The sequence below is a fragment of the Colius striatus genome, chromosome 1 (genome assembly GCF_028858725.1).
Source record: "Colius striatus isolate bColStr4 chromosome 1, bColStr4.1.hap1, whole genome shotgun sequence".
In the NCBI taxonomy this organism is placed as follows: Eukaryota; Metazoa; Chordata; class Aves; order Coliiformes; family Coliidae; genus Colius; species Colius striatus.
Genome location: NC_084759.1, coordinates 175124646 through 175152230, shown reverse-complemented (window position 1 = coordinate 175152230; position 27585 = coordinate 175124646). Strand labels below are relative to the sequence as shown.

The following is a 27585-nucleotide window of genomic DNA, read 5'->3' as shown; positions in this document are numbered from 1 at the left end:
AATAATTCTGCCAAGTTCATGACTGAGAAGCTTTTGAAACTGGAAGCTAGATCAGACATCTGACCCATGTTCCTGAGCCAATGAGCTACATAATGTAATTTCATGTGGCTGAAACTCACTAATACAGGGCTTTGATAGAAGGTCTACAGGCCATGTGTGGACAGGAGACAAAAGGGTCTGTCATGGTTCCTGCTGTATACTGGTGCTGGTTTGGGCACACAACTGGGAGAAAATGTGCCCCATGCTGTCTTTCGCAATGGTCTTATCTGATTTCCCTTTCCCTCTTCCCATTGTCCCTATGAAGCTGTGAATTCACATTACCCAGAGGCACCCATGGGTGCATAGCCTGCTTCCATCAAATCATGTCACTCTGGCTTGTACTTGAGCTGCTGGGGAGTTGCTGGCATCACCAAAGCCACAGCTGCTCAGCCAGACAAGTACAAACACTCCTAATTAAACCGTGTGGGAGAAGAGTTGTTAAACTTAAATTGCTTTGTAAAACACTTTGCAGAGATATAGACATTAAGCATTAAGGCAACATTTAGGTGTCTTTTTTATATACTTTTATATGCCTTTATATGCCTGAATATTTCCACCTCATGTCAGTGCATTTGCAGAAGCTAATGATGTATTTGCGAAGGTGGACAATGAATGCATCTTTGAGTAGGTCATCTACAATCTATAAAGAAAAAGAGAATTCTGGATTGTTTAAGAAGTGTTATGAAAAGGCCTTTGCTTTCATTTTCATACACAGATTTTTTTAATATTCTTTCATTTCAGGTTTTGGATGAAAAACTTATTTTTGTGAAAGTGCATGCACCTTGGGAAGTGCTGTGCACATACGCTGAGGTTATGCACATCAAATTGCCTCTGCAACCCAATGATCTGAAAACTCAAGACTCAGCTTTCAACTGGTTTAGTAGGCTCTTCAGGGTGGATGAAAATATCATCAAGCCTGAGCAAGAATTTTTCACTGCCCCTTTTCAAAAGGAACTTTTGTCCAACTTTTATATTCAAGACAAAGACACATTTTTCAATCCTGCAACCAGGAGCCGAATTGTAAGTCCATTTCTAGTATTTAATCTTAAAGTAAACCCCTATAACCAAATCAGTGCAATTACCTTCATGAAGGCATCCTGAAAAATTATATTTGGGATGCAGTAGTCTTGTGTCACTTATGGAACAGCCTGGACAATCCAGATCAGGAAGACATTCCTTAACATTTGTCCAATTACTGTTCCACCTGAATTTAAAGGAAGGGTTTGAATGGTTCTATACCCTATGCAATTAATTTTATCTGCAATGCTTACCTTTTCCTAACTCGATTATATGCTGAAGCAGGTATAGCTTTGTATGGTTACTTTCAGGTTGCAAGAGACATAAAAACGTTTTCTAAATTTCAGGTTCATTTTATCCTGTCCCGTGTTGAATATGCAACCAAAAACAATGTGAAAAGGTTTGGCATTAACAAACTCCTGGACACTGGAATCTACAAAGCGGCATTTCCCCTTCATGATGTAAGTCCAGTGCTTGTAACTAAAATGTGTTTTGAAATAGAGGTCTGAACTATATCTGTGGGGTATATATCAAAAGGTACAAGTATTATTGTTTGACTTGTTAATCTTAACCTTGACTGGTTATTATATCCACCTACTAGAATCGTTTGGCTAAAGAGATTCTCTTCCAAAACACCGTTGTTTAAAAATGTACCTACATAACTAAAAACTCATGTGTTTCATTTAGCAGGTGTTAACCTTACATTCTTTAGGAGAAGTAGTTCAGTAAATTGCCTGATCTGAATGATAGTTCCCATGACAGACTGTATCATCTGTTCTAAATAAATTTTAATAGTCTGCCTTTTCTTAGTATTCCATTTTTCAACATTAAAATTATATCAAATATCACCATTAGTAACAAAGATGTAGATTACAAATCTCATCTTAGGATGTGTGACAGTCTCACACAGTGAGAAACATTCCCACAGTTCCCAGACATTACAACATAGGTGCAGGGATTCTGCATTTCTGCAGGAAGGCTCTATCCAGCCTGTCCAGCACTTCAAAGGTGATGTCACTCGTGGAGAAAAGTTTAACAAGCTTGAATTCTGTCTTTTGTAACCACGCTTCTGAAGCTTTTTAAAGCATATCTTTTAAAGAAGCAAGTTATCTGAAAATTGTTTTGCATACAAAAGCTACCAATAACACAGAAAAGGAAAATGAAGGAAAAAAAAATATTTCAGAGTATTTGACTAAAGAAAAACTTCATGTGAGTCTGCAAATAGGATACAGTAAGCAAAGACTACATGTTATCTATTATATATCCACCCCAGCACACCTCCCAATCAGGGCCGCTGTTCTGTGTCTGAGAAGGCAGTTCTCACTGAGAAGGCAGTGAGAACACGGTTGGTCAGGAATGGTAACTGCTTCAGCTTTGGACTATGCTTAAATTATTCACGATGCTTCCAAGGAATTCAAGAAAATCTTTAAGGCAGAATCAAGACAAATCATGTTTCTTGTAAGTAACCCAAAGCTCTACAGGATAGAATTAATATCATCATGACTATCCATTTTTAAGGTTTCCTTTTAAAGATTTAAAACCTGCCTTGCAGGCTATTTCTATCATGGCATGGAGAATTTGCACTCAGTATGCTAAGTAATTAATGACTGTCTTTTTATAAATTGAAATTATGTATCATAGCCACTCTGAAAATCAAAACTAGCCTATAGATTTCTACAAATGCCACTTGTTGGGTAACGGATATAGAATGGAAAATTCCCTCAAATAAAGTAGGCTGTATTGAAATAGGTTTTCAAATAACCTAGTGAAAAACAGGATTATTGCCGTGTGAACTCTCTTTTAAATTTAAAACAAAGCCCTGGATTTATCTCTCAGACTTTCCAGCCTTCATACCAGTACAATAGTATTTTGAAGGAAAGCATGATAGCAAGTTAGAGCTACTTAAAATCGATTTTAATTCAGTCCTGGGCTCTAATTAGAATGGATCCTTTTCTGTTTTCTATATCTTAAGTGCCAAGGTGCTGACATGTGCTTAGATTTAAGTTAACGATGAATCTCTCTTATTTTCAGCTCACATATGTAAAACGTTTGAGAATTCAGTGCCTTTCTGACAGCCTTCTATCATGAATCATGGTGCACTCCCAGAGCTACCTCCCTGCTCCTTTTCATGACTTGCAGTGGGACTGGGCAAAAAAGGCTATTCCAGGCTCTGCCTTCATGACATAGGCTCTGAAGAGATGAGATCTATGCTGCTTACATTAACACTATCTTCTTCGTACACCATTTCTGTTTTGCAGTCTAGTTTTAGGCACCTGTCAAAAGACCCTGACTGCCCAAGCGAACGTTACCTTCTATACAGAGAGTGGGCTCATCCTAAAAACATTTTCAAATTGCAGCCCCTGGATTTCATCAGGTTGGTGTGAGTGGGGTGAGATTAATGAAAAGGAAATAAGAACTTACATAACAGGTCTGGGTTTGGGAATGTCAGAAGGGCAGACCTCAGTACTGAGGGCAGGTGCATCTGCATGTCATCAGCTCATGCACAGGAGAATGCTTTGAGCATGGTTTCATGCTAAACCAATTAATAAAAAGGCAACCATTTACATTTTTCCTTTGCAAGGTGTGATCTTTCTCTCTTTTTCCTTCCCTCTTCCTATTCCTGTTCTCTTATAAAAACATTAAAATGGTGATATAAATGCCCAGCTGTAATACTGCATTCCCAAAGTTCAAATTAGAGGAATATGACCCTAAGAGCTGACACAAAATGTCTCAAATAAAGAGCCATTTGAGACAGAAATGTGAATTTACTTGCATTTTAGAAAAAAAAACCCCAAACCTTTTCCTTCCACAGGAAGTACTATGGAGAGAAGATTGGAATCTACTTTGCTTGGCTGGGATTTTACACTAATATGCTGATCGTGGCTGCGGTTGTAGGAGTTGGCTGTTTCCTGTATGCATGTCTGACAAAGGACAACTGCACATGGAGGTACTTGATCGGACCTATTGTAATACCACATGCAATCTTGATCAGCTCCCTACGGAGGGAGATTGTATGGAATTTGCAAGGCACTACATAATAAAAGGGGCAAAAGGAAGGGGGCTGAGAAGAATGATTGTAGATTTGAAGGTAAAGGCATAAAATGTAACATAAGAAGAGTAATGGATGTCCATGGACCATTACAGTGATAGACATCTGAGAGTCTGTTATTTCATCATTTTACTTATATTTTGCACTAGGTTCAGTACACCTAGTGTAGAAACATGAAAAGTGACAGTCAGAAGTCAATATCAATTGCCGTAACACATCAGTTGCGCTGTGGTAATCCTTAAAGGAGATATCTAAAGACCTTGATAAAACCCTAAAAATGTCTTTCTTCTTTTTAAGAAGAGTAGAGGAAGAGCAGCAACACAGGGGGCTTCAGCTACCCAGGATACACTGGGAGGAGAGGCATAGCCATGACACACATTCTCTCAACAGGACATGACAAAATTCAACTGTAGCACAATGACCCAGGAAAAAACACCTGGATCATTGTGCCAGATCATCTACAGGCCATCACACTGTATAGCTCCTTGAGGAAGGGTATTTATAAAACATGCTGAAGGGCTGTTCCAGAGCTCTACTCCTGTACCAAATTGATAGACATTTATCCTTATGCCAGTACTATCATTTAGTTCAATAGTTCATCTCCCTCCTGTTGTTTACCCCACTGAAGTTTACAGAAAGAAATTACATCACCTTTCAGCCTTCATCATACTAGTACATACTAGTTAGATATCATCTCTTAGGAGACAGATCTGCTATTCCTTGATTCACCCTAGCAAACTCCTTCTGCACATTTTCCAATCTGATCCTCTTTAGAAGACCACAGGAACTGGGTAGCCATTTCAGTTTGGCAGCTATTCCTTACTCTGGTAGGAATGTTCCTCTTCTTTTTCCCCTCAGACTTGTTATAACATGCATGAGCATGCAAGTGTGGATTTTCTGTTGAAGCCTGTGAGATCTTTGAAGAGGTGTTTTATTTTTAATGTGAGCAATTTTCAGAATTATCACCACGTACAAGAGATGGAAATTATTTTCCTCCCGTGTCATCCATTTTTGAGATGACTAAGAATGGAAATGGGGATGTGTTGCCAGGGCGGGGGTGGAATTCTTGAGAGCGAATCACTGGTAAATTATTTTTCAATTCCCTGAAATTATTATAGTGTCCTCATGTATGAGAAAGGACTAAGGAATTTAGTGTTGGTGAGTGACTGACTAGTTTTGTTTTTAGCCAAGAAGTGTGTGATCCCAACATAGGAGGTAATATCATAATGTGCCCTCAGTGTGATAAAGTGTGCACCTACTGGAACCTCACCATCACTTGTGAATCATCCAAGGTAACTATCTTTAGAGCTTATAGACGTACTTCAGTTGCACTTTCTCTAGTAATGCGTGTAAAACAATGTTGTCCCTCCACTAATGTCTTAAAGAATCACTAGAACTGTGCAAATAATTCTTCCTTTTGATACTACAACTGAACTTAGAAATGCAAGAACATTAATTGCTCCAATTTGATCTAAGCTGAAAAAAATGTGGACTGTGGTGGGTTTTTTTTTCACATCACTGCTGACTACACAAGACTAAAGTGGTTTTTAATTGAAAATGAACCACTTTGGTTTCATTTGAGGATACTTCTTCGGTTTTGGGAAAGAAAAAAGATTACTAAATTCTTGATTTGGTAGCTCTGAACTAATTTTGATAAGGAAATGTTTAAAGCATGTTTTGACATTTCTGAATTCCACTCCCTTCCTCCCCAAGGAGGTGATCTGCATCTGTGCCTTAATTTGACCCATGTTGTCAGGGAGGAGATGGGTACAAGGAGAGGCTGATGTTGGCCATGACAGAAGCTGTGACACAGCCATGTCCTGTTAGCTGTGACACAGCCAGAATCTCTGTCTAGAGAGCTCCCGTCTAGAGGAAACTCATTTTCTTTCTTCATTACCTTGTCTCAGTAGGCTAATGTTAGCATTTTGTCATTCCTTTCCATAGATTCAGTCACTCCTAAAACTGCAATTTTTCAGCTATTTGTCAAAAATATTTTGCCCAGCTTTTATGTGTTGCTTCAATGCCTTAAAGGGTAAAATAAATAAGAACACAGGGAAAGGAAAGCAAAGACAAGCTGTGACCAAAGTGTCTTGTCAGATTGTGTTTTTACTAACTAGCTTGATTTGTTGTCATCCTGCTCATGAGAACCAGATGTGTTCATTGCCTTTTTCTGGCTATAGTAAGAATATATAACCCTATGCTGAGTTCCCAAACCAGAAGCACTGTTTTTCCTCTTCCTATGTAACAATGGAAGGAAATCTGATAGCACATCGTTTGATTATCCTCTTGCTGCATATTTGGCTTATCTTTTTAATTCTGAGCCTTGTGTCTAATTTTCTTAATTTAGTGGACAGTGGCATATGTTGACAGAAATTCAGTAAACACTATCCATAAAGACTGATTATTAAACTACATAAAAGCTAAAAATCAACGTATTCAGTAAGTACCTTCTGTTCTGGGTCAGCATAGAGGAAAAAATAATGGCCAATTGTATCTTAAGCCCTGTTTTTTATCTTTTGATTTTTTGCCAGAAACTCTGTATATTTGATAGCTTTGGGACACTGGTGTTTGCAGTATTTATGGGAATATGGGGTAAGTCAATTTCAATAACTGTGGTTTGTCATCTGGTTTTGGTCAAGCATCTAGTTTGGTCAGCCAAGAAAATGGATAAATTTGCAAATACTTTGCAAATTTCTAACACTCAGGAATTCACCAGTAGGTCATTCCACAGAAGATACATGTATTCACAGGAACTCTCTTTTAGCATCATAATAAACCAAAACAGTGTAGAACTTGAAAGCTGGTTGTCAGTGTCTGGTTTGGGTTTTTTTGACGTGGATAAGAGTCTGAAAGAAGTGATTAGAGCTGCCTCATGTTTATCCAGCAGGAGCTGGCCACATGCTTAAGCATATCTGGCAGGGGTGCCGCCAGGGTTTTTTCCAAAGTTTTGGAGTTGCCTGTGTCTATTAACAGCTGTGTGACTGCACAAAGCCATGGAAAAACAGTTATTTATTGTATTTCCCAGGAATTTTTACCTCCTATGTATATTTAAGAAACTGATTGTAAAAAGTGTCATAACAAGTACCAGAGATATCTTTTACCAGGAAAAAATGTATCAGAAACTAGATTGTTTCCCATGGGTGAAACCACTTGGCGCTGTATGTCAGGGATTAGGCAAGGTTTATCTTCCCAGAAACAGTTTCATTTATACATATTAGCTTGTGTGTTAGCTGGCTTTTATTGAACTGTATTATCCATAAATTACCAAAATAAGTTATATGTTATGTCATACACAGGGTACTATACAGAAAGTAACTCATGTAACATTTTGAATTCATATGGAGGCTGACAAGATGTTATGGTTTTACCCTGCCCACCAACTAAGCACCACACAGCCACTCGCTCACTGCTCCCTGCCAGTGGGATGGGAGGCAACTCAGGGGAAAAAAAGAAAACTCATGGGTTGAGATGAGCAGTTTAATGACTATAGTGACATAAACTATAACAATAATAACTATTATTAATAATAGTAAAAGTTGTAGCTGTTTTTGCAATGAAAAGAGATATAACAAAAAGAGACATAAATAAAACCCAAGGGGAAATTAAAACCAAACCCAAAAAACCCAAGTGCTGCACAATATAATTGCTCACTGCCCTCTGACTGGTGCCTGAGCCGTGATCCACCCTCCCACCAACTCCCCCCAGTTTAAATGCTGGGCATGATATCTTATGGTATGGAATAGCCTTTTGGCTAGTTGGAGTCAACTGTCCTGGCCATGCTCCCTCCCAGCTTCTTGTGCACCCCCAGCCAGCTCGCTGGCAGGGGAGAGTGAGAAGCAAGAAAGGCCATGGTGCTGTGCAACCTGTGCTCAGCAATAACTAAAATATCCTTGTGTTATCAACACTGTTTTCAGCACAAATCCAAAACATAGCCCTGTACCAATTACTAGGAAGAAAATTAAGTCTATCCCAGCGGAAACCACAACACAAGACTACATAATTTGCTTTCTTTGTAAAATGCATTATATTTTTATTTTCCTATGAAGTCTGAAAGTGCTTCAAAATAGCTACTGCTTTAAAGAAACACAAGATGAAATATACCATTTTGAAACAAACATTTCTTTAAAAATATGCTATTAAAATAGCAGCAGGAAAATTACTAAAAGAAAATCAGAAGTTTGATACTAATGTAATCTTCTCCTGACATCTGAATAGTGAATGTATTTGCAATTTGCTTTTTAATTAAAATTGTGTTCCTGGTTTTGAAGAACGATTCCAAGAGTGATAATTACAAAGTTAAGCTGCATGGTTATAGCTCTGTCTGCAAGGTCCACTGGTATTTTTATCATAATCCTGCTATATAAAAAGGTGAATTGTATTGCAGAAATGTAGTCAAATTTGTACTGAATCCAAATGACCCATGGTCCTGGTACAATTCCAGCTGTTATTTTCATCTTCCTCTAATACTTTTGTAGACCTCCTGGTCCAAAACAATTGAAAAAATACTAGATTTTTAGATATATTGTTGCATCATTATCTTCAGTGCACTTTCTAGTAATTGAATACTGGGGTTTTTTTAGTATATTCCCTTCAAAGATCTCAAAGGACCATAAAACGTCAGGGAATTTAGCCTCAGGAGTGAATCCTCTATAAATATATTAGTGCTCTGGACCAGAGCTTCTGCCACTTCTGTGACAGTATCCCTAGACTGGCAGGGTCTTGAAGCAGCAGCTTCCACTTCACTTGCTGCCATCACTGCATCACCTCCCTCAACAGGATCAGTTAGTTAAACAAGCAAATATTCTCCAAATGAGACATTTCTTTTCAGTTCTTAGTGGCATAGCTTCAGAGGCAGGATCCATGGGCCATACTGAATGACAGCATTGAGGGACATGCAAAAGGGGACACCACAAGGTGGTATTAGTGCTCAAATCTCCTGATTCTGAAACTCCAGTTGTTAAAAAAAATACAGATTCAAAACAAAAGGAAAATGTCAAGTCCAGCAGCAGCTCCTTCCTGGTTCTGAAAGAACACTTGGCTGCTGGCTTAGTTTAGCTAGTAGAAATTTTGTTTGTTCTGAGGTTGAGACAGCTTTCACCATGTTATGTGCCCTCCTTGTGCTTTAGCTCAGAAGCTACCACAGAAGGAAGCCCTGCACTTCTGGGCTCCCCAGCAGCAGCTGGATTTTCAGCTGGAGCAAATCAGTATAGCCTGCAGTTTCCTGTGATTGGGCTGGGCAGCAGTTAAAGGTTCATGGAAGACTAATCTCCTTGCTCTGCAGGGGAAGACAGACTGTGCTTCTCTGGCCCGCTGCTTGGAATGTCCTCTGTGCTTCTAGGCATGAAGTAGTGGAGAAGTCCTGGTGAAAGAGGCCTGTGGAAAATCAAGGGAGGGGGGTTTCCAGGGATTTGGTTTGTGTGTGGATGCCAAGGTCGTCTCTCAGCCCAGCCTATGGAGTTTTCTGGTTTTAAAGTGCTTCAGTTTGCGGCTTATTAACCATACCTGATTTTGGAAATAACCTTTAATGTTTGGACTTGTAACTGCATGCCATTGATGTTTCATCATTCTGCATAAGGGGCCAAACTGAAGAAAAAAATCCTATTTTTGGGGTTAATTACTCCCAGACAATGGGAGAAATGGGGAGTGTAGCAATGGGATACTAACTCCTCCTGGAGGCAGTGCTGCAGAGCCACACCACTCGTTTAGTCTGAGGACGGAGTCTTTAGTAGTAAAGTATCTGAGTGTACTGGGGAGTGTCGTACTGACACTTGTTATTCTGAGCTCCTCCCAGCCTTCTCAGCTAGGTCTGTCACTGCTGCTTCTGCCAGATCTACCTGCATAATGTTGTGGGACAAGGTACAGTTTGGCTGGATGAGTTTGGTCTAGCCAGTACCACTTAGTCATCTGTGTACTTAGTCTCAGAGTGGTTCCAGTTGCAGAAACACAGACCAAGGAAACTGCTGGCCCAGGCTGAAGAGTTTCTAAGCTCTGTGCCATGCAAAAAGAGCTGCAGCCCCTTCGGATTCATGCTAGCAGAGGAGGAAGGATAGCTATGTTTAAACAACTTTACCTGAACTATCATTTGTTCTTTCAGTCTTCAAGCTGGTAATTTTGTCCACACAAAAATTGCAGACTACTTCCCCCTGTGGCAATTTTTGGCATACTGAGTTCTTTTCTAGAAGTCCTGTACTCTCCAGCATTTTGTCTTCACCTATCCAACCAACTTACTTTCTTAGACATCCCAGGGTAAACTTTTTCAAAAGCAGTCTATAATATGAAATGCAAAGTGCTCTTATTTTAGCCTTAGGCAGAAAGCAAATAAACATGTATGCATTCTTTACAATGTGCTTACAACACCATTTGCCTCAGATTTCTCTTACTGAAGTACCTATAAATCCAAAGCACTAATTGTGTGAAGGAATAGATCCCATTATTTTCACCGTTGCGTTAGCAAATAAGGGTTTTATACCATGTCTGTGGAAAGGTGTATGGAAAACTGAGTCACACATTTTAGCCTAGGGGGACAAGCAGTATCCAATACTCATTTTGTCTATGTTTTGGACAGTTACTTTGTTTCTGGAGTTTTGGAAGCGGCGGCAGGCTGAACTGGAGTATGAGTGGGACACAGTTGAGTACTTAGAGCAAGAAGAACAAGTTCGCCCAGAATACGAAGCCCAGTGTACTCGTGTAGTAATGAATGAAATCACACAGGTAAGGAATATTTTGATGACTGGTGATGGCTGCTGCAATAGAGATGTGAGAGGATACTGTGAAAATGGTGCATTTGTACTGGAGCTATATAAATCAGCAGTGATAATCAAAGTTGATAAACTGGCCTGGAAATGGTAAACTTCTAAAGTACAGATGTGTGACAGGGAAATGATATCTAGCTGTAGACACCTTAAAGTAGTTGTCTGTTTTAGGAGCTTGCACTGCTAAGGTTCCTGTGTCATAAATAAACAAAAGTAAGCATTGTCTCCAGCTTGGGAGACTAAGTCTGCTTTAATAAATCCCCCTAGAAACTATTCAGTGTTGCTGCCAGAGGCCAAGATCACAGAGCATTTGCTATCATTGACAAAGAATGCATCAGGAAAGAAGGGTGAAATAGAAAGATATTACATTATATATCATGACAAGACTATTTTTTTAGCCAAAGCTGTTTCTGTCTGAAACGTATAAAAAGGTATTGTTTTGAAGTGCATGTAGATGAAATTAAGATTAATAACAGCAAACTCAAAGAGACAAGGATAAGTCTCACTGGAATGAAATAGGATTCATATTTATGAGGATCTTAGTTTATATCTCTATTTATTATACATTTTTAGTAGCTTTAGCTTCTGTGGCTCACTCCAGCTGAGCTTCACTTTTTATTATTTTCTGTCAATATATTACTGTGGCGTTTAGCTGAACATTTGCATTGCTTTCATATTCCATCCACATTATACTGAAGTTTATTAGAGGGCACTTGAAAAGTTTCAAAATTAACTGCCATAGTTGAAACTATCCTATATAGATCTTTTTATGTCTTACACTACAAACCCAAAAAAGGTTTAAAACCTTATAAATCTATGCCACCTCTAATGTAAAAAGTCATAGCTAGAAAGTTCCTTTCAGACAGTTTGAAGAGTGAAAAATATACTAAAACAGAATGATTTTGATCCTCAGAAATACTATAAAAACTCAGTGAATTCTCACACTACTGTACTGATGTAAGCATTTTCCTTGGCAGGACCATCTCATTGTTCCTATGAGATATGTTGAGAAAAATGGAAGTCAGGGACCAAAGTTCTAGTTCCTGCTAATTTTAGCCAATGGGGTTTGAAAGATAATGACCTTGGATGCTATGATCAACCAAGAAGGATGAGTCCATTCACAAGGACTATTCACCCTGTCATAACTGAAGTCAGTAAGAAAGAGCTGAGGACACTCACCCTCTATGGAAGTAATTTTTGTCTTAAAATGAGCAGCAAAAAAAGACATATGTAATCAGGTAAACTTCTGAAATCATAAGTAAATGTGAGCTTCCAGGATAACAAAGCACGAAAGGAAACTAGGGGCTTCTTCCCTTTTTTCTGGCCTCTATATCACAAAGGGTTTAATTAGAGAACACAAAGAAAAATATGAAGCAAAGATTGGATGTATCCTTGATCCATTTCTAAATCTTTTACAGGAAGAAGAACATGTGCCATACACTCCTTGTGGGAAGTGCATACGGATGGCTTTCTGTACAAGTGCAGTCTTCTTCTGGGTAAAGTTCTCCTCTTATTCTTTGACCTCATGAATTCACTTCTCTAGTGAATGTCTAAAAAATATCCTGTTGAGCTGACCAAAAGGCAACAATGGAAGAGGTTCAGTTGGATTTCCATCTGATGTATAAATCAAGACTGTATATATCTACATCAAGAAGGTAGCTGTAGTCACCTATATTCATCAGGATACAGTTAATAGAAAATATACATCAAACTATCCTACAACTGTAGCTTGTGAGTTATGCTTGTGAATGTGATCCATTGTTTTTCTCCTCATTATTATAAAAGAGATGTTTTTGCTTTTAGGGAGAGTAGGGTAAAGATTTTGGTTGATAGACTGTTCTCCCTACCAGTTTCTATCCTACTTATTCAGGCTGTTTGCTTCAATATCGCATCTTTCAGTCCTGGGCCTCTTTCAGGTTTTCGTTTCACCTAACGTAGCAAAGCTGGACACTCTCTAGGCTTCCAAACCTGCTACTTTAATTACAACTAAACCTTGAAAGCAGTCCAGTCACATATGAGACAATATATAACATGGTGAGCCTGCTGAGAAGGATGTCAAGGATGTCACCTTGAAAAGCTCAGTGTTTTAGCATGCTCAGTGTCCTTCTCACCTTGTAGCACAAACAGCAGCTGGAAAAAGACCTCATCCTAGGTGACAAGAGACAGGTAGGAGATAGAGTGGTGGCTGGCAGCCCAGGAGAGCCTCAGTGTTAACACATCTGAAACACAGAGGAAAGAATACTGGCTTGTTGATTTAAATGGGCAGGACTTCAGGGAAGATATTTAGTCCAGTATTGTCATTTATGTTACTGCACCTGTATTATGTGCAGGGTAGAAAAAGGCAGGTGAATTCATGACAGTGTGCAGTGATAGTGAAGAAAAGATGAACATCTCTGTGGACTTCAATCTGAACAATAACTAGGGAAATAACAAGATATACAAACAGGAGGAGAAGCAGAGAGGAGATGATTAACAAGATGGAGTGCATGGATCATTATTACAACTCCTGCAGATTCCATGACTTGGCTTAAAATTTGTCTGTTCCTTTGAGAGGTCTGTAATCTGTAACATTATCATGTGAAAGAGAAGGTACCTCCCCCTCCATAATCAATGCAAACTTGCACGTGCATTTGCCATCCTGCCAGTTGCCCAATGTCAAAAGAGAGAGATTTCTTCCACCACATGCCTCGAGGCATAAGATTTGATTACGCATCTCATTATCTTTGCTCGCCTCAGTACAAACCTTGTTATTAGTCATAAAACAGACCATCTATTTTCTTTCCTGTGGATTGACTATGCTGCATGAAAACAAAAAGGCTTCTTTTATAGATTCTATGTTTATGGCCTTCTGTATTATTTGATCGTCCTCTTCTGATGAGATGACAGGCACACAATTGGTTCCCTTTTGCCTATTTTAAAACAGCATTTCAAACTCACTTTTTTCCTACAGTTTGACATTATCATCTTTCTTGCATTCCCTTGGCAGATTCTTTTGATTATTGCTTCAGTTATTGGAATCATTGTCTATAGGCTCTCGGTTTTCCTGGTGTTTTCCTCAACGTTGCCACAGCACATTAACGGAACGGAGGCGATCCGCAAGTACCTGACTCCACAGACAGCCACCTCAGTAACTGCTTCACTCATCAGCTTTATAGTCATTATGGTGCTCAACGTCGTCTATGAAAAAGTGGCAGTCCTGATTACCGACTTTGGTATGTCACCAACGTACCTCAGATAGAAACTTGGGATAAAATAGCTAATATATGTAGAGTAAGAACTCCAAGAAATGAACTCTTGTATGACCTATTTCAGATTTTTCCCACCAAGTCCATACAACATCATCTGGAAATTTTCAAATACAGAGTTTCTCAATATCAAAGGGACACGATATTCATCTCTTTGCCTGAAATCGCCTGGTAGAGACAGCATGAAAGATCAATTGTTTACAGTTTTGTGCTTGTGAAACAGACAAAGCAAAGAAAATTACTATAATAACCAAGCTTTATGAAAACAGATCAGTAACGCATAACACATTCAATTACATTAGCTTTTGTTTATGGGAAAAATAGCTATTTTCTTGTAAATAAATGAAATAAGGTCACTGTTCCAAAGCTAGATACCATTCCCATGTTATTAAATAGATAAACAGTCACAAATATTATTATTATTCTTTATATCCAGGCCATCAACATTAAAGTAGCTATTTCACTTTAGATGTGTGAAGTGGTGCAGTGTTTTAATATAGTTTCATTTAGTACTGTTTCATCAGTTCAAAGTGCCACATTTGCATCTTTCCCGAGTGTGCTGGGTTTGGGTGTGCATTTTTTCCCCTGAGTTATCAAAATTTTTGCTTGTTCTTTATTGTCTGGGAACAAGTCCTTTCCTTTTCACAACCCATATAGTTTAAGAATTAGTATGATGGTTACAGTATACATGGGGATTATGTACAATCTAATTTATAGTGCTGCCCATTCTATTAAGGAATACAAGGCATATACATACTTCTCCAGCTGAGGCTTTAAAGCAGCTTGTAGGTTACCTTTAAGATAGATTTTTTTTTCTTCTTTTTAAATTGCAGAGCTCCCAAGGACACAAACCGATTATGAAAACAGTTTGACCACAAAGATGTTCTTGTTCCAATTTGTCAACTACTATTCTTCATGCTTCTACATAGCCTTCTTTAAGGGTAAATTTGTAGGTCACCCTGGAAATCCAGTTTATTGGCTGGGAAGGTATCGCAGTGAAGAGGTAAGAATTTATAATAGTGTTTGTTTTTAAACAGCAGGAGCCATTAGTCCAGGTATTCTGCTGCAGTTAGGAGTCTATAACATAGCTGTACATATTTAACATGAGGGTTCAAAAAGTGACTGCCTCCCAAGCCAATATCTCCTTAGCAACCCCTGGCATGAAAGAATATGGCATAAGACCAATCGGGCTTAGAAGTGTATTACATTTACCCAGACAAGCTTATCTTACCATAGTCCAACAATCTGTGAATTGGCACATGGAAACGGATAGTATCAGTATAAGTAATCCTGTGCTCCCGGGTGACCCTTGGCTAGTGTCAGCACAGTATGGACCTGCAAAACTTCATCTGGTATTTCAGTCTTTCACTAGTGTCCTGTCAAACCTCTCGTATGTGACCATATGCAGCCTGGAATTGACTTTTGCATACCTTACTGAAAAGGTTTGCCTAAATAGTCTTCCTGTATTGCTGTAAGAAATTATATCATAATAACCATAAATGCATTATTTTAAATGCTTCATTCACACCTGAAAGATTACCCAACTTCAAAAATCTTTTGTGTCTCTTCCAACCCTCAGTGTGATCCAGGCGGATGTCTCCTGGAACTCACAACTCAGCTTGCCATCATAGTAGGAGGTAAAGCAATCTGGAACAACATTCAAGAAGTGCTTCTTCCGTAAGTTCAAACTAGTAAATAATCTGCTCTTTCATATTTGAAATGTACTGCTTTTGATTGATTCAGGCATTTGGTCACTAAATTTGATAGGCTCACATTATAAAGGCTAGTCCTTTGGGGCCTTTTTAGACAGTTTGGATATTTTTGGTCTGGTAGATCTGAGGTCCTGTCTCTGTCATTCTGATTGGTTTTAGTTCTAATCACAAATGCTTCCTCCCTCTGCAAATTACACTCAAATGTGTTTCAGGTTGGACATTTAAAACTGAGGCACTAGAAGCTCTGAAAATGTTAAACTAAAGCCTGTTGTTTAATAATGATTTGTTGTTATACATTGGGCTTTAAAAAGTTATATGTAAGTTATTAATTTAACTTATTTAGTTTTAATTGCCTGTAAGTTCTCTTTCAGTGGGGCAGATCTCTGGAAGGTCCCATTTTAATGTACGCAGTAAGCAAACTGCTAACTGGGAATGCCCTCAATTTCATTTCATTTGAGGTACTACTCAGGTCTCTACTTCTTCTCCCAGGACTTGTTATTTATTTTATACTGATTGGTGGCTGTTATGTTACTTGGAACAAGGAACTCCCAGTTTACTCATGCCCTCCTGAATGGCATAAGCACCAGCCCATGGCATTGTATTCCCTCTGGCTGTGGTTTTTCCAAGCCCACGAATTGTGTTCTTTTGCTGCACAGTGACCACACTTCAAGATGTGTCACAAATGCTGTGTAGGGTGATTCTTCCAGACCTCAGTGATCTGTACGTGCTGCTAGTTGCAGGATGGACCTGTAGACCTATCCTTCTTTTCAGCATCTTCCTTTACCCGGAGAAGGGTCCCTAGATTGAGCATAGCTGAAGATGTCAGCTCCAGCCAATAGATAACTGACACCCCCTTCTGTATACAGGAAATCTATTCATCTGACCAGAATTTTTAATTCACTTCCCAGCATGACAAGTAACATTTGAGTATCACTTCTCGATCTTGTTCTTAACTACTCTCTTCTGCATCTCTGCAAGCATAAAGAGAAGTATTTTTAGGTTTTTTCTCTGTTCATAGACATTTGCCACCACCACCTTTCTTTTTGAATGTGATTCTTCGCTGCACATGAAGGACAAAAACTCATCAGGATTAGCCACCATGGATTTACCATGGGGAAGTCATTCTTGACCAACCTGTTAACCTTCTATGACAAGATAACTGCCTCAGTAGATAAAGGGAGAGCAGTGGATATTGTCTACCTGGTCTTCAGTAAGACTGGTAACACTGCCTTCCATAAAAGTCTCACTGAGAAGCTACTGAAATATGGTCTGAGCAAGCAGGTAGTGAGGTGGGCTGAAATTTGGCTGAATGGACAGGCCCAGAGGGTGATGACCAGTGAGACAAAGTCTAGTTGGAGGCCAGTGAATAGCATGGCACTCCAGGGATCACTATTTGGTCCCGTCCTATTTAACATCTTCATGAATGATCTGGATGCAGGGACAGAGTGCACCCTCAGCAATTTTGCTGATGTCACCAAACCGTTAAGTCAGAGGGTTGTGCCACCACCCAGAGAGACCTTGACAGGCTGGAGAAGTGGGCTGACAAGAACCTAATGGAGTTCATGAGGGGAAAGTGCAAAGTCCTGCCCCTGGGAAAGCACAACCCCATGCACCAGTAAAGGCTGGGGGCCACCCGTCTTGGCAGAGAAGGGACTGGAATTCGTGGAAGAAAGGACACAGCAATGTACCCTTATGACAAAGAATGATAACTGTATCTTCAATTGCATTAGGAGTGTTGCCAGCAGGCTGAGGGAGGTGATCCATCCTCTCTGCTTAGCACTGGGAAAGCCACACCTGGAGTACTAGGTCTGGTTCTGGGCCCTCCAGTACAAGAGACACGTGAACATACTGAAGGAAGTCCAGCAAAGGGCCACAGGGATGATGAAGGGCTTGGAGCACATTACGTATGAGGCCTCATCTGGAGTAGTGTGTCCAGTTCTGGGCTCCTCAGCTCAAGAGGGACAGAGAACTTCTGGAGAGAGTCCAGTGCAGGGCCACCAAGATGATCAGGGGAATGGAACATCTTTCATATGAGGAAAGGCTGTGGGAACTGGGGCTGTTCAGTCTGGAGAAGAGGAGACTGAGGGGAGATATTATTAACATTTATAAATATCTAAATGGTGAGTGTCAGGAGGTTGGGGCATCCCTTTTTTCTATAGTAGATAGTAACAGGACAAGGGGTAATGGGATGAAGCTGGAACACAAAAAGTTCCACTTAAATATAAGAAAAAACTATTTCACTGTGAGGGTGAGGGAGCCCTGGCACAGGCTGCCCAGAGGGGTTGTGGAGTCTCCTTAATTTGAGGTCTTCAAGACTCACCTGGACATGTTCCTATGCGACCTGATGTAGGTGAACCTGCTTCTGCAGGGGATTTGGACTGGATGATCTCTAAAGGTCCCTTCCAACCCCTGCCATTCGATGATTCTATGAGGACAGGCTGAAAGCTGAGGCTGTTCAGTCTGGAGAGGACAGGACTCAGGGGGATATCATCAGTGAAAGGATGAGAGTAAAGAAGGAGACAGATTGTTCTTAGTGGCTGATGCCTAGTGACAGGAGGTAATAGGCACGAAGTGAAAGCTGGAAGGTTCTCTCTGAACATAAGAAAACACATTTTCACTGTGAGACCAGCTAAGCACTGGCACAGGTTGCCCAGGGAGGTAGTGGAGTCTCTGTCCTTGGAGATATTTAAAAGCTATTTAGACACATTCCCAGACAACCGGTTCTAGATGGCTTTGCCTGTGCAAGAAGATTTTGTACCAGATGACCTTCAGAGGTTCCTCCCAATCCTAACTATTCTATGATTCTGTGAATTTTGTGATCAGAAGGAATTAATCTATCTAACCACACACCTACGTTTAACTTTCTTGATACCTTGAATTTTACGTGGCCATTAGCCTGTACAACATAAGTATAAATCACCATGCTTCTAGTATCTTGTCGTTTTGCACTGTTGTTTATGGTTGCATAGCTGCTTTCAGGATAAGGCAGTGGAAGATTATACTCATGTTTGAAGGAATTTTTCAGTAATTCAAGAGTAACTAAATCCACCGTTCAAAGCTGTAACAGTGCAAAAGTAAATTTTTTCCATCTACTGAACTTTTTTTACCAATGTTAGTGGTCTTTTTCTCCCTGGCTGACAGTTGGGTTAAGAATCTAATTGGAAGATACTGTGCAGCTGCTAGATCAGAAAAAGTTATTCCACGCTGGGAACAGGACTACCACCTGCAGCCCATTGGAAAACTTGGACTATTTTATGAGTATCTTGAAATGGGTAAGTAACAATTTAGTTCAGATTCACCACTACTGCTAGGTACAAACTTACTCTAAAGAAAATCTTCATATAAAGCAATGCTTAGTAAGTGTATAGACAGAAGAGACACTGTTTTCCAAAACAAGTTTTGATGAGATAGATTTGCAAGCTTTTATTAAGCAGCTAAACCTTAATCCAATTTATGACTAGGAAGCAGTACATGATTGTACAAGGAGTTGTACTGCCACTTCTTTATCTCATCCTCAGAAATGCATTGAGAAGGCAGACCATGTTGTGGTGTTGTATAACAGCCCTGTGTCACACTGCTCTGCCAGGAGTCTGCAGTCACCAGGACTTGCTACTGGTCTCTTGGGAGCTGGCAGCTCTCTGTTTTGTTGCCACAGTCCAGTCTGACACAGCATTGTTAGCCTACTTGTCACAGCACCCTGGGACACCAACAGAATGACTGTTAATTCAATCTTTCCAGCACAGTGCTGAGACAGACAGTCATTAAATTTCTACGTCATTGTGATGAAGACATAAGAAAGAAATGGATGTTTAAATACCCAGAATAGTTCCTCTTGGTGCATTGTGACTTGTAACTTTTTCCTGTCCCCTTCACCTAGCAGGTTTTTTTAGTACTGTTGTCCTCCTGTATTCTCATGCAGAAGATTTGCTAGGAACCTGCTCTTTCTTGCCTCCCTCTCCCAGAGCTGGAGTGCACAAAGTATACACACACAGACATGCTTATCTCCAGCAAGTGAAAGCCTCATCGATGTATATAACCTCTCCCTTTGACAGTTATACAGTTTGGCTTTGTCACTCTGTTTGTGGCATCCTTCCCCCTGGCTCCTCTTCTGGCTCTGATTAACAACATGTTGGAAATCCGTCTGGATGCGTGGAAGTTGACGACTCAGTTCAGGCGCATGGTTCCACAGAAGGCACAGGACATCGGCGCCTGGCAGCCCATCATGCAAGGCATAGCCATTCTGGCCGTAGTCACCAATGTAAGTACAGTGCCAACAACTGCAAAAGGTAAAATGCCTTCACTGCAGGCATTACCTCCAAATGTGGGAATGCCACGTGTGGCAATGTAGCACTTAAATGATCGTAAAATAGATTACAAGCATCAGTCCTGTGAGACTTAAGTGTCAGTGAAGTAGGCTTAGTTACTTTCCAGATGTTTTGGAAATAGAATATAGCTACTGTCACAATTTTCTACTGTTACCAGTGAGATCAGGGATTCCTTCTAACACATTTAAAGGTAGTCACTTCCTCCAGGACCTCATCTTTGCAGTAACAAGGATGCTTATTACACTCAATAGCAGTTTCTGGAGAAAGCAGAAGAGTCTGAAGACAAGAGTTCATCTTAGCTGAAGTTTTCACAGGAGACTTTGCCTGTTTGGAGAATGGTAGACTTTGAGTAAGAGGAGAGCGACATAGCTGAGCACTCTACTATGAATACTAACTTGATAGTTAAGGCACTTGTTTCAAGCAAAAAAAAAGCATTCACATTTAAATAAGGGCATGAATTTATATTCCTGTATCTCAGGCACCTGTCATAGTTATTAGGTGCTTGGCTGGTCTGGGGTCTCAACGCTAAGGATTCTGCTTTTAAAAAGTAATATAGGGATATAGGTATATGCACCTTCTTTTCCCACACCCAGATGAGTTCCCTACATATTCCTCTCTTTTTTCCTCCCATTTTAAGAAATCTTTGTTTTGGCATGAGATTACTTTTGAAGAATGCATAGGTGAGCTTCCATAACCTGACTGCCTACTGGGTTATCAGTAGTTTATTTTCATTGTTTGGGGAGCTGGGAGTGGTAACATGTATAAATAGGAGTCCAGGGTGGATTTCAGTGATTAGGAAAATTGTATACATCGGCCTCAGCTGTATTTTTAGTTATCCAAATGTCTCCCAAAATGACCATTATTCTTGTTCAGAACTTTATTTTGCGTTATAGTAATTCAACAGGTATGGTAAACACAGCTAGGACATAGAGAGCAGACTTGGGAGGACATAAAGGCAGAGAATTAAGCACAGAGAAACGTCAGAAGGAAAAAGGGAACTTGATGGAAAATTTACAAGAGAATCTGGGAGACAGGCAACAAGCTCAAGCATATGCTCCATCTGTTTCGCACTGTTCAGCTGAGGCAAGCCAAACATAAATCCAGTGGTTCCACGGGCATGTGAACATCCAAGGCCTACTAGTAAATTTGGTGTTAAAATATATGGTTTTTTAAAAAAGCAACATGGGTGACACATTTTCAGGTTGTTAGAAATGTGAGGTGGCACCAGAGATACTTTGGGGCTCATTTGTTTTAGTGCTTGTGCAAAAAATTGTTAATGATAACTATCCTAGCAAATGATGCAAATCCCAGCAGATAATGCAAATTCACAGATGAAGCATAGCTTCACCTAGCATAGCTGAAAGTAGAGGTAACATTATTGGTGCATTAATATCATCTGTCGAACTGTACTGCTGGGAAACTTGCAAAACAAAAGGCAAGAAAGTTTCTGGTGGCCTGAAAGAAAACCAAAAATGTTATACTATTGGATAAGCTGTCTTTCGTAGTCAATCCAGCTGGATCTTGTAATACCACTCTGAAGCAAAAAGTTGGATATGCATCTTAAGATGACTTTAAAACATTGTTACAGGTACCTTAGTCATAGTCTTTTATGAAATTCAGGGCAGGGTTAAAGTGGTCTTTGTGACCTACGTTGACTCAGACATGTGTCAGGCTTCTGTTAGGAATGTGTTCATGCCCTGCTTTTTTTGCAGAAAAATGACCCACCAATAGGTGTCTGTTGCTACCCAGTCACAGCCCACTTGAGACTAATCTGAGCTTTGCTGCTTTTTTCATTCCAAATTCCTCCTTACGTGCTGCAACCCACAAGTTGTTGCTGAAAACATGGAGTCCTCGATATGCAAAAGTATGTTTTATAGCTTGTTTTTAATCTCTATCCTCCTTGACAGGCATTCAATCCCAATGTTTGTGTGACTGTTAACCGAAGACATGTCTCTTTTAGAGTTACCCTTTTTGGAGGTTTAAGGTGTTGGACACAGCTGATGTCAGTGTGAGTGCAGTGTGTTTACAGGTGACATTGGTGAGGATATTACCATGCAAGGGGCACGGCACCAGAGACTCTCATATTCAAAAGGCCCTGCTGCAAGTGTTGTCAGGACCTCAGAGAGACCAGCATTTCTTGGTAATGAAGTGTGGGCTATAAAGCCATGTACTAGTGCTAGAAGCAGTTTTCTTCCTTTAAGTGTGCTTATTTCTTGTTTGATATCCAGGGTCTAGTATGGGTCATCAGTCTTTCCTTTACCATCCCTGCCTTGATTTTTTTTCTTAGTACACTGAAACTATTTCTTCTCATCTGTGTGACTTTTCATAGCTGATTAGACTCAGATAGTATATCACCTTCACCTTCATGCATTGCCTTTGTAACATCTGCCAGTAACTTGCAAGCAACTTCTACACAAAACTATCAGTTTTGAGACTGCTGCTCGGGCACTGGACATGCTATTGCATGATACCAGAGCATCTGCTGTTGATTTGAAGACTGATTTTAATTAGTTATGGTATACATTGAAAATTTTGTGGAGGAAAGCTTGGGAAGTAGAGAATGTGCCATTTGTTTGTAGTTCTCCGGTGCAATACTCTGAAATGCAGCCCATAATTCAGAATGAAGAAAAGTTTTTCCTTTGAGAGGATGCCATAGGATTAGATTTCATATTTCTGTCCTTGCAGCTATCTGAAGCACATCTGGAAATAATTCTGAGAGGGAGGAGAGTGAGACAGGGTTCAGTTTTAGGATTATGAGAGACCTGGGGCCTTGCAAAAAAATTCAGTAAAAGCAAAGATTTAAGTTGGGTAAGTACCATATTCCAGTGTCTTTCTAAATGATACAAAGAAGCAGCATCAAACTCATTTGGTCCAAATGGGAGAGGGATTTTTTTTGCCTGACTGTACAGTTGCTATGAGTTCATTTGTGATCTGACTGGAGGAGCTAATGAACAGGAAGAAATAATATTTGACTAAATTTTTCCTGTGCTTGTACTTCAGTTAAAAACAGAGTAATTTAAGTGTGAGGTTGTCTCCCTGCAACTGCAAGACACAGCAATATATATTTCTTGTCTGCCAGAAACACCTACTCTGCATGTAAATATAAACAGCATGTTTTTTTCACTTCATTTCACACTGGCATGTAATGCTTAAAAACGGTTTTTAAAAGTGCATGCCAAGTGCATTTGATTTAAGCCAGCATACAGTATAAAAAAATAAATCTTATCCTTGAAAGTTTTAAACAAGTTTATTTTCATCTTAGGGGACCTCCCTTTTCTTTCTCATCAGCCAAATTAACTTTCTCTCAACTTAATTGTAACAATATTCTGGAGAACTAAATTTGGATCTGGGACCATGATCTCAAAAGTATTGTTTCTGTGACTTTTAACTTGAGTTTAGCTTCTCAAGTACCTCAAAGTAAGCCAGCTCAAAAGATAGGACAGTAGGGTAATGTTCATCATTTGTCAGTGCTGCTACTTGAGGTGGAGTGGCTCTTGCACCCTTTTCCGCTCCCTACCCTTCGCCTTCCCTCTCTTTTCCCCTGTCTCTTGTGTTGTGCTGGCACCAGCACTTCGACAAACACAGAATGAACCAGGTCAGGCAATGGATCCCACAGGGATTCCCGGCCAGATCAATGCCATGATCTGATCTACTGCAGGAACACCTGAGCTGCTAGGGGCAGAGAAGAGGAAGGACGGTGATTGTTTTAGCTAGTACTGCCACCAAAGTGTTGCTTGAGGAACTGTAGAAGAGATGTCTGCATATTTTTTTTCACCTTTTCTCATCTCTCCCCTCTCCTTTTTCTACAGCTGGCCAGGCAACCTCTTGCTAGGCACACAGCTGCAGATCTTGCTGGTGGAAAGTCTTCCTCACAGGGAAAGCCTTTGAATTTGCAATAGCAGAGGAGGAGACTGGATTAAACATAGTTAACCTGTCCTCCAGAATAGGATGTTTTGGGAAGTTCATGAGTTTAGAAAAGACTTCCCACAGCAAACCCACAGATCCAATGTCCTATCTAGTTTGTGACTAACAGACCAAGTAGGACAGGGACTTTCTTGGGAACGTGACAAAAACAAACAGTCATGTCATGTGTAAAACAGCACTATGCAGCTCCTGCTGAAAAAATTATCTTGGCATCAAGAGCAGTTTCCACATGTACTGACACTGAAGCTGATGAGACAACAACTGCCAAGATGAGCATGGACTGGCTAGCACTTCGGAAAGAGTGGAGTGTTTCTAGGGTCAGAGTTGGATCAGCTATATATATAATCTATTTAATTCCTTTACTCAGACCTCAAGTTTCCTAGTGAAATGTTCAGTTTCTATTACTGAAGGAGTCTTCCATTGTTACCGTGGGTTTTATCAGGCAGGATTTCTTTAAGCTTCTCATAAGCACATTCAATAGCAAACATGTCCGCTGAAGGTTACCTTAGAGTACTTTTAGGTGAGTTTAGCTGCTGACCTCCACTGCATGATCATGAAGAAAAAAGTGCATTACAGTGTAACTTTTTTTAAGGCATCCAGCAGAGCTAGCATAATTTAAAAACCATACAGAGTGCACATTCCAGAAAGAGATTGTTTCATGCCCATGAGTGACTATGTGCTCATTTACAGGGGGAACCACTGACTGGAAAAGCACTTATTTTCTATTTTTAGCTCATACTGTAATTTTTGAGATACTAAGTATATGGCCAAGCCATGCATGTTAAGGCTCATTTCTTAAATGCTGTTCTGCTTTTTTGTCTTTTTTTTTCCTGAAATGCAGGCTATGATCATCGCTTTTACATCTGACATGATTCCTCGTCTGGTTTATTACTGGTCCTTTTCAGTCCCTCCTTATGGGAGTCACAGCAGTCACACCATGAAAGGATATATAAACAGTACGCTGTCTATCTTCAATATATCAGACTTCAAGAATGCAAGCAAGCCATTTTCCCCTTGGCTTGGGAACCAGAAGACATGCAGGCAAGTGCCAGATAACCATTCTTTTCCAATTACAACAATAAATATTTTTTTTAATATCCAAATCATCTAATTCAGTGAGTGATACCCAATATGAAATATTTAAACATGGTAAAAGTCATTATATTTTGAATGCAGCACTGAAGTATTCACCCGTAAGTTTGTACTACTCAGAAAATTCATACTCTGTTTTTGGGTCTCATAATCACAGTCTCCCAAAAAGCACTTTAAAGGTTTTATAAGTCATTCTTATATTAAGAAGTTATACCAAAAAACAGGACATTTCAGTGAAATATAGCTTATTCTGCAGATATGGTTTTACCAATTGCTGTAGTTATGTACATTAACTGTTCCTAGGTGCATTAAGAGACATGTCTTGCTCCATCCTCTGGCCACAGTGCAGTACTGCAGAGTTGCCCGAGACGAGTTACTGACTTGCCCTATGTTGCTTTTAGGTACCGAGATCTCCGCTACCCTCCTGGTCACCCGCACCAATATGAGCATAACATATACTACTGGCATGTCATTGCAGCCAAGCTGGCTTTCATCATTGTCATGGAGGTAAGTGTACTGAGTTTTGAGCATTACTTATTTAAACTTCTCTTCCTTCCATGCAGAAAATCCTTCAAAGACATTCTGTCCAGGTACAGCTATCAGAGCTGGCGATGTCTGCTAGAATGGGCAAAAGCTTGGGAGATGTAAATTACGTATAGCACCATGAGAAAAAGAAGTCTCTGGAGTCATGATATCAGCTGAGGATTGCCCCATTTGTTTGCAGTTTCTTTGCTCAAGAACTGTACAATTATTTTTAGTATCAGAAATAAAAGGGACAGTTACACCAAAAATATTTTTACATAGAAGAAAAAGTTTGCACACAGCCTCGTGAATACATGTACATGATAGATGTGCACTAGCTGAGTGAAGTCTATAAAGACGGTCACTGAAAGAGGTGAGTCTCTAGAAGACTTAGAAAATGGACATCAGAAACATGCAGCTGGATAGGTCAGAGCTCCCATAACAGAGAAAAGTGCAAGCACTGGGTACCAGGGTTCCCCTAAAGCAGGCACAGAAGTCTTTGTTAAAATCAGAAATTCATTTTTACCAGCCCATTTTTCTAATCCTTAGTCATGTCTGCGTTTTCAAATGCCCTTCCACTGTGGTGATCCTGGGACGGAACCAGCTCGCAGTCTTTAAGAGATAAGGTGACATCTCGTTTATAATAATGATAATGTTCTGTTCAGCCTGACTGACATTTTTTCATTTTTGCCTTCCCCAGCATGTCATATACTTTGTGAAGTTTATTATTTCATACGTAATTCCGGATGTATCGCAAAAGACCAAGAGCAAGGTCAAACGAGAGAAGTACCTAACACAGAAACTCTTGCATGAGAACGACCTCAAAGTTGCGAGGAAAACCATAGGGAAAATAGCCAACAAAATCATCAAGGAAGTAGACAGCACTTTCCGACCTAAAGCTGAATGAGTACTTCTTAATATGGAATAACAGTATTTAACCAACTAATACCTGTCCAGATGTTACCAATAGCTAATCAAACACTTTGCATTCATTCTCTTTACTAAACGTTGCTTCTTGCAACTCTTTTAAGAGCTCATTTACCTGTTTTCTTTGGACAAATGCAACCAATGCAACTTAGATAAGAGTTAGCAGTTTTTAAAGAGCTTTAGTAAGCCATATTTTTTTAACTTGTGAAGGTGAAAATTATTTATCATCTTAGGATGACACAGATCAATTCTCACATACATAGAGTGCTTTCCACTTTATTTAGGTATCGACTATTAGATCTTTTGTTTTGACTTGAATAAAACCTTAACAACAAGAAGCATTTGTTATAAGAATACTATCATGTCTTCTGAAGGAGTTTTGATTATTTGCTAATGCAAACCTCAACTATAAAGTGAAGAGAAAAAGCCAACAAATGGAGGAAAGAGAAGGAAGATAAAGTTGAAAGTCGTGTTATTAAGCCATTGGAATTGACATACTAAGCGCTGTTGTGCTGCACTGAATTAGCTATGCACACTGAGACTTCAATGGATAGCAAGATATTTCAATTAATCATGGACTTGGATCACAAGAAGCGTCAGGACTGTAAGCCCATCCTGTTCATCAATCTCTGTATAAACAGAATTGCCTTTGAAATCAGTGCATACAAACTGACTTTACAGCACTCTGAGTGAGTAGAAAACTCAAGCATTTTATCTTTCCACGGTCAATGTACTTTCATTAGTTTGCTTGCCCATCCTGCTCTGAATGACCATAGCCTTGATGATCTCCTACCTGTAACAGTAACGAGTGTTAAAAGTCTTTTCACATAGTAAATCAATATTTGTGTAGGACTGTCTGTTGCATTTCTCCCACATCACACAGACCAAGCTCTTCCCTGATAGACTTTGGCACAGGAAGAATGTGCAGCTGGGCCTGTTGTGATACAACATTGCATAATAAAGTGAATTCTGACAACATCA

The 27585-nt window shown here is 39.7% G+C and overlaps 1 protein-coding gene across 1 annotated transcript in view; it reads left to right on the top strand.

Moving 5' to 3' along the window:
• The window catches only part of ANO6 (anoctamin 6), a 46647-nt gene extending 19836 nt beyond the window's left edge, over positions 1–26811 (top strand). The window contains exons 5-20 of the mRNA XM_062018054.1: positions 781–1059; positions 1404–1517; positions 3315–3430; positions 3869–4003; positions 5292–5397; positions 6637–6697; positions 10671–10816; positions 12276–12353; positions 13844–14069; positions 14936–15105; positions 15682–15779; positions 18956–19086; positions 19867–20072; positions 24905–25104; positions 25557–25662; positions 26378–26811. Of these exons, the coding sequence (XP_061874038.1) occupies positions 781–1059; positions 1404–1517; positions 3315–3430; positions 3869–4003; positions 5292–5397; positions 6637–6697; positions 10671–10816; positions 12276–12353; positions 13844–14069; positions 14936–15105; positions 15682–15779; positions 18956–19086; positions 19867–20072; positions 24905–25104; positions 25557–25662; positions 26378–26584 (2379 nt within the window). The 3' untranslated portion in view covers positions 26585–26811. The remainder of the gene's footprint in view (positions 1–780; positions 1060–1403; positions 1518–3314; positions 3431–3868; positions 4004–5291; positions 5398–6636; positions 6698–10670; positions 10817–12275; positions 12354–13843; positions 14070–14935; positions 15106–15681; positions 15780–18955; positions 19087–19866; positions 20073–24904; positions 25105–25556; positions 25663–26377) is intronic.
• Positions 26812–27585: the final 774 nt, after the last annotated feature.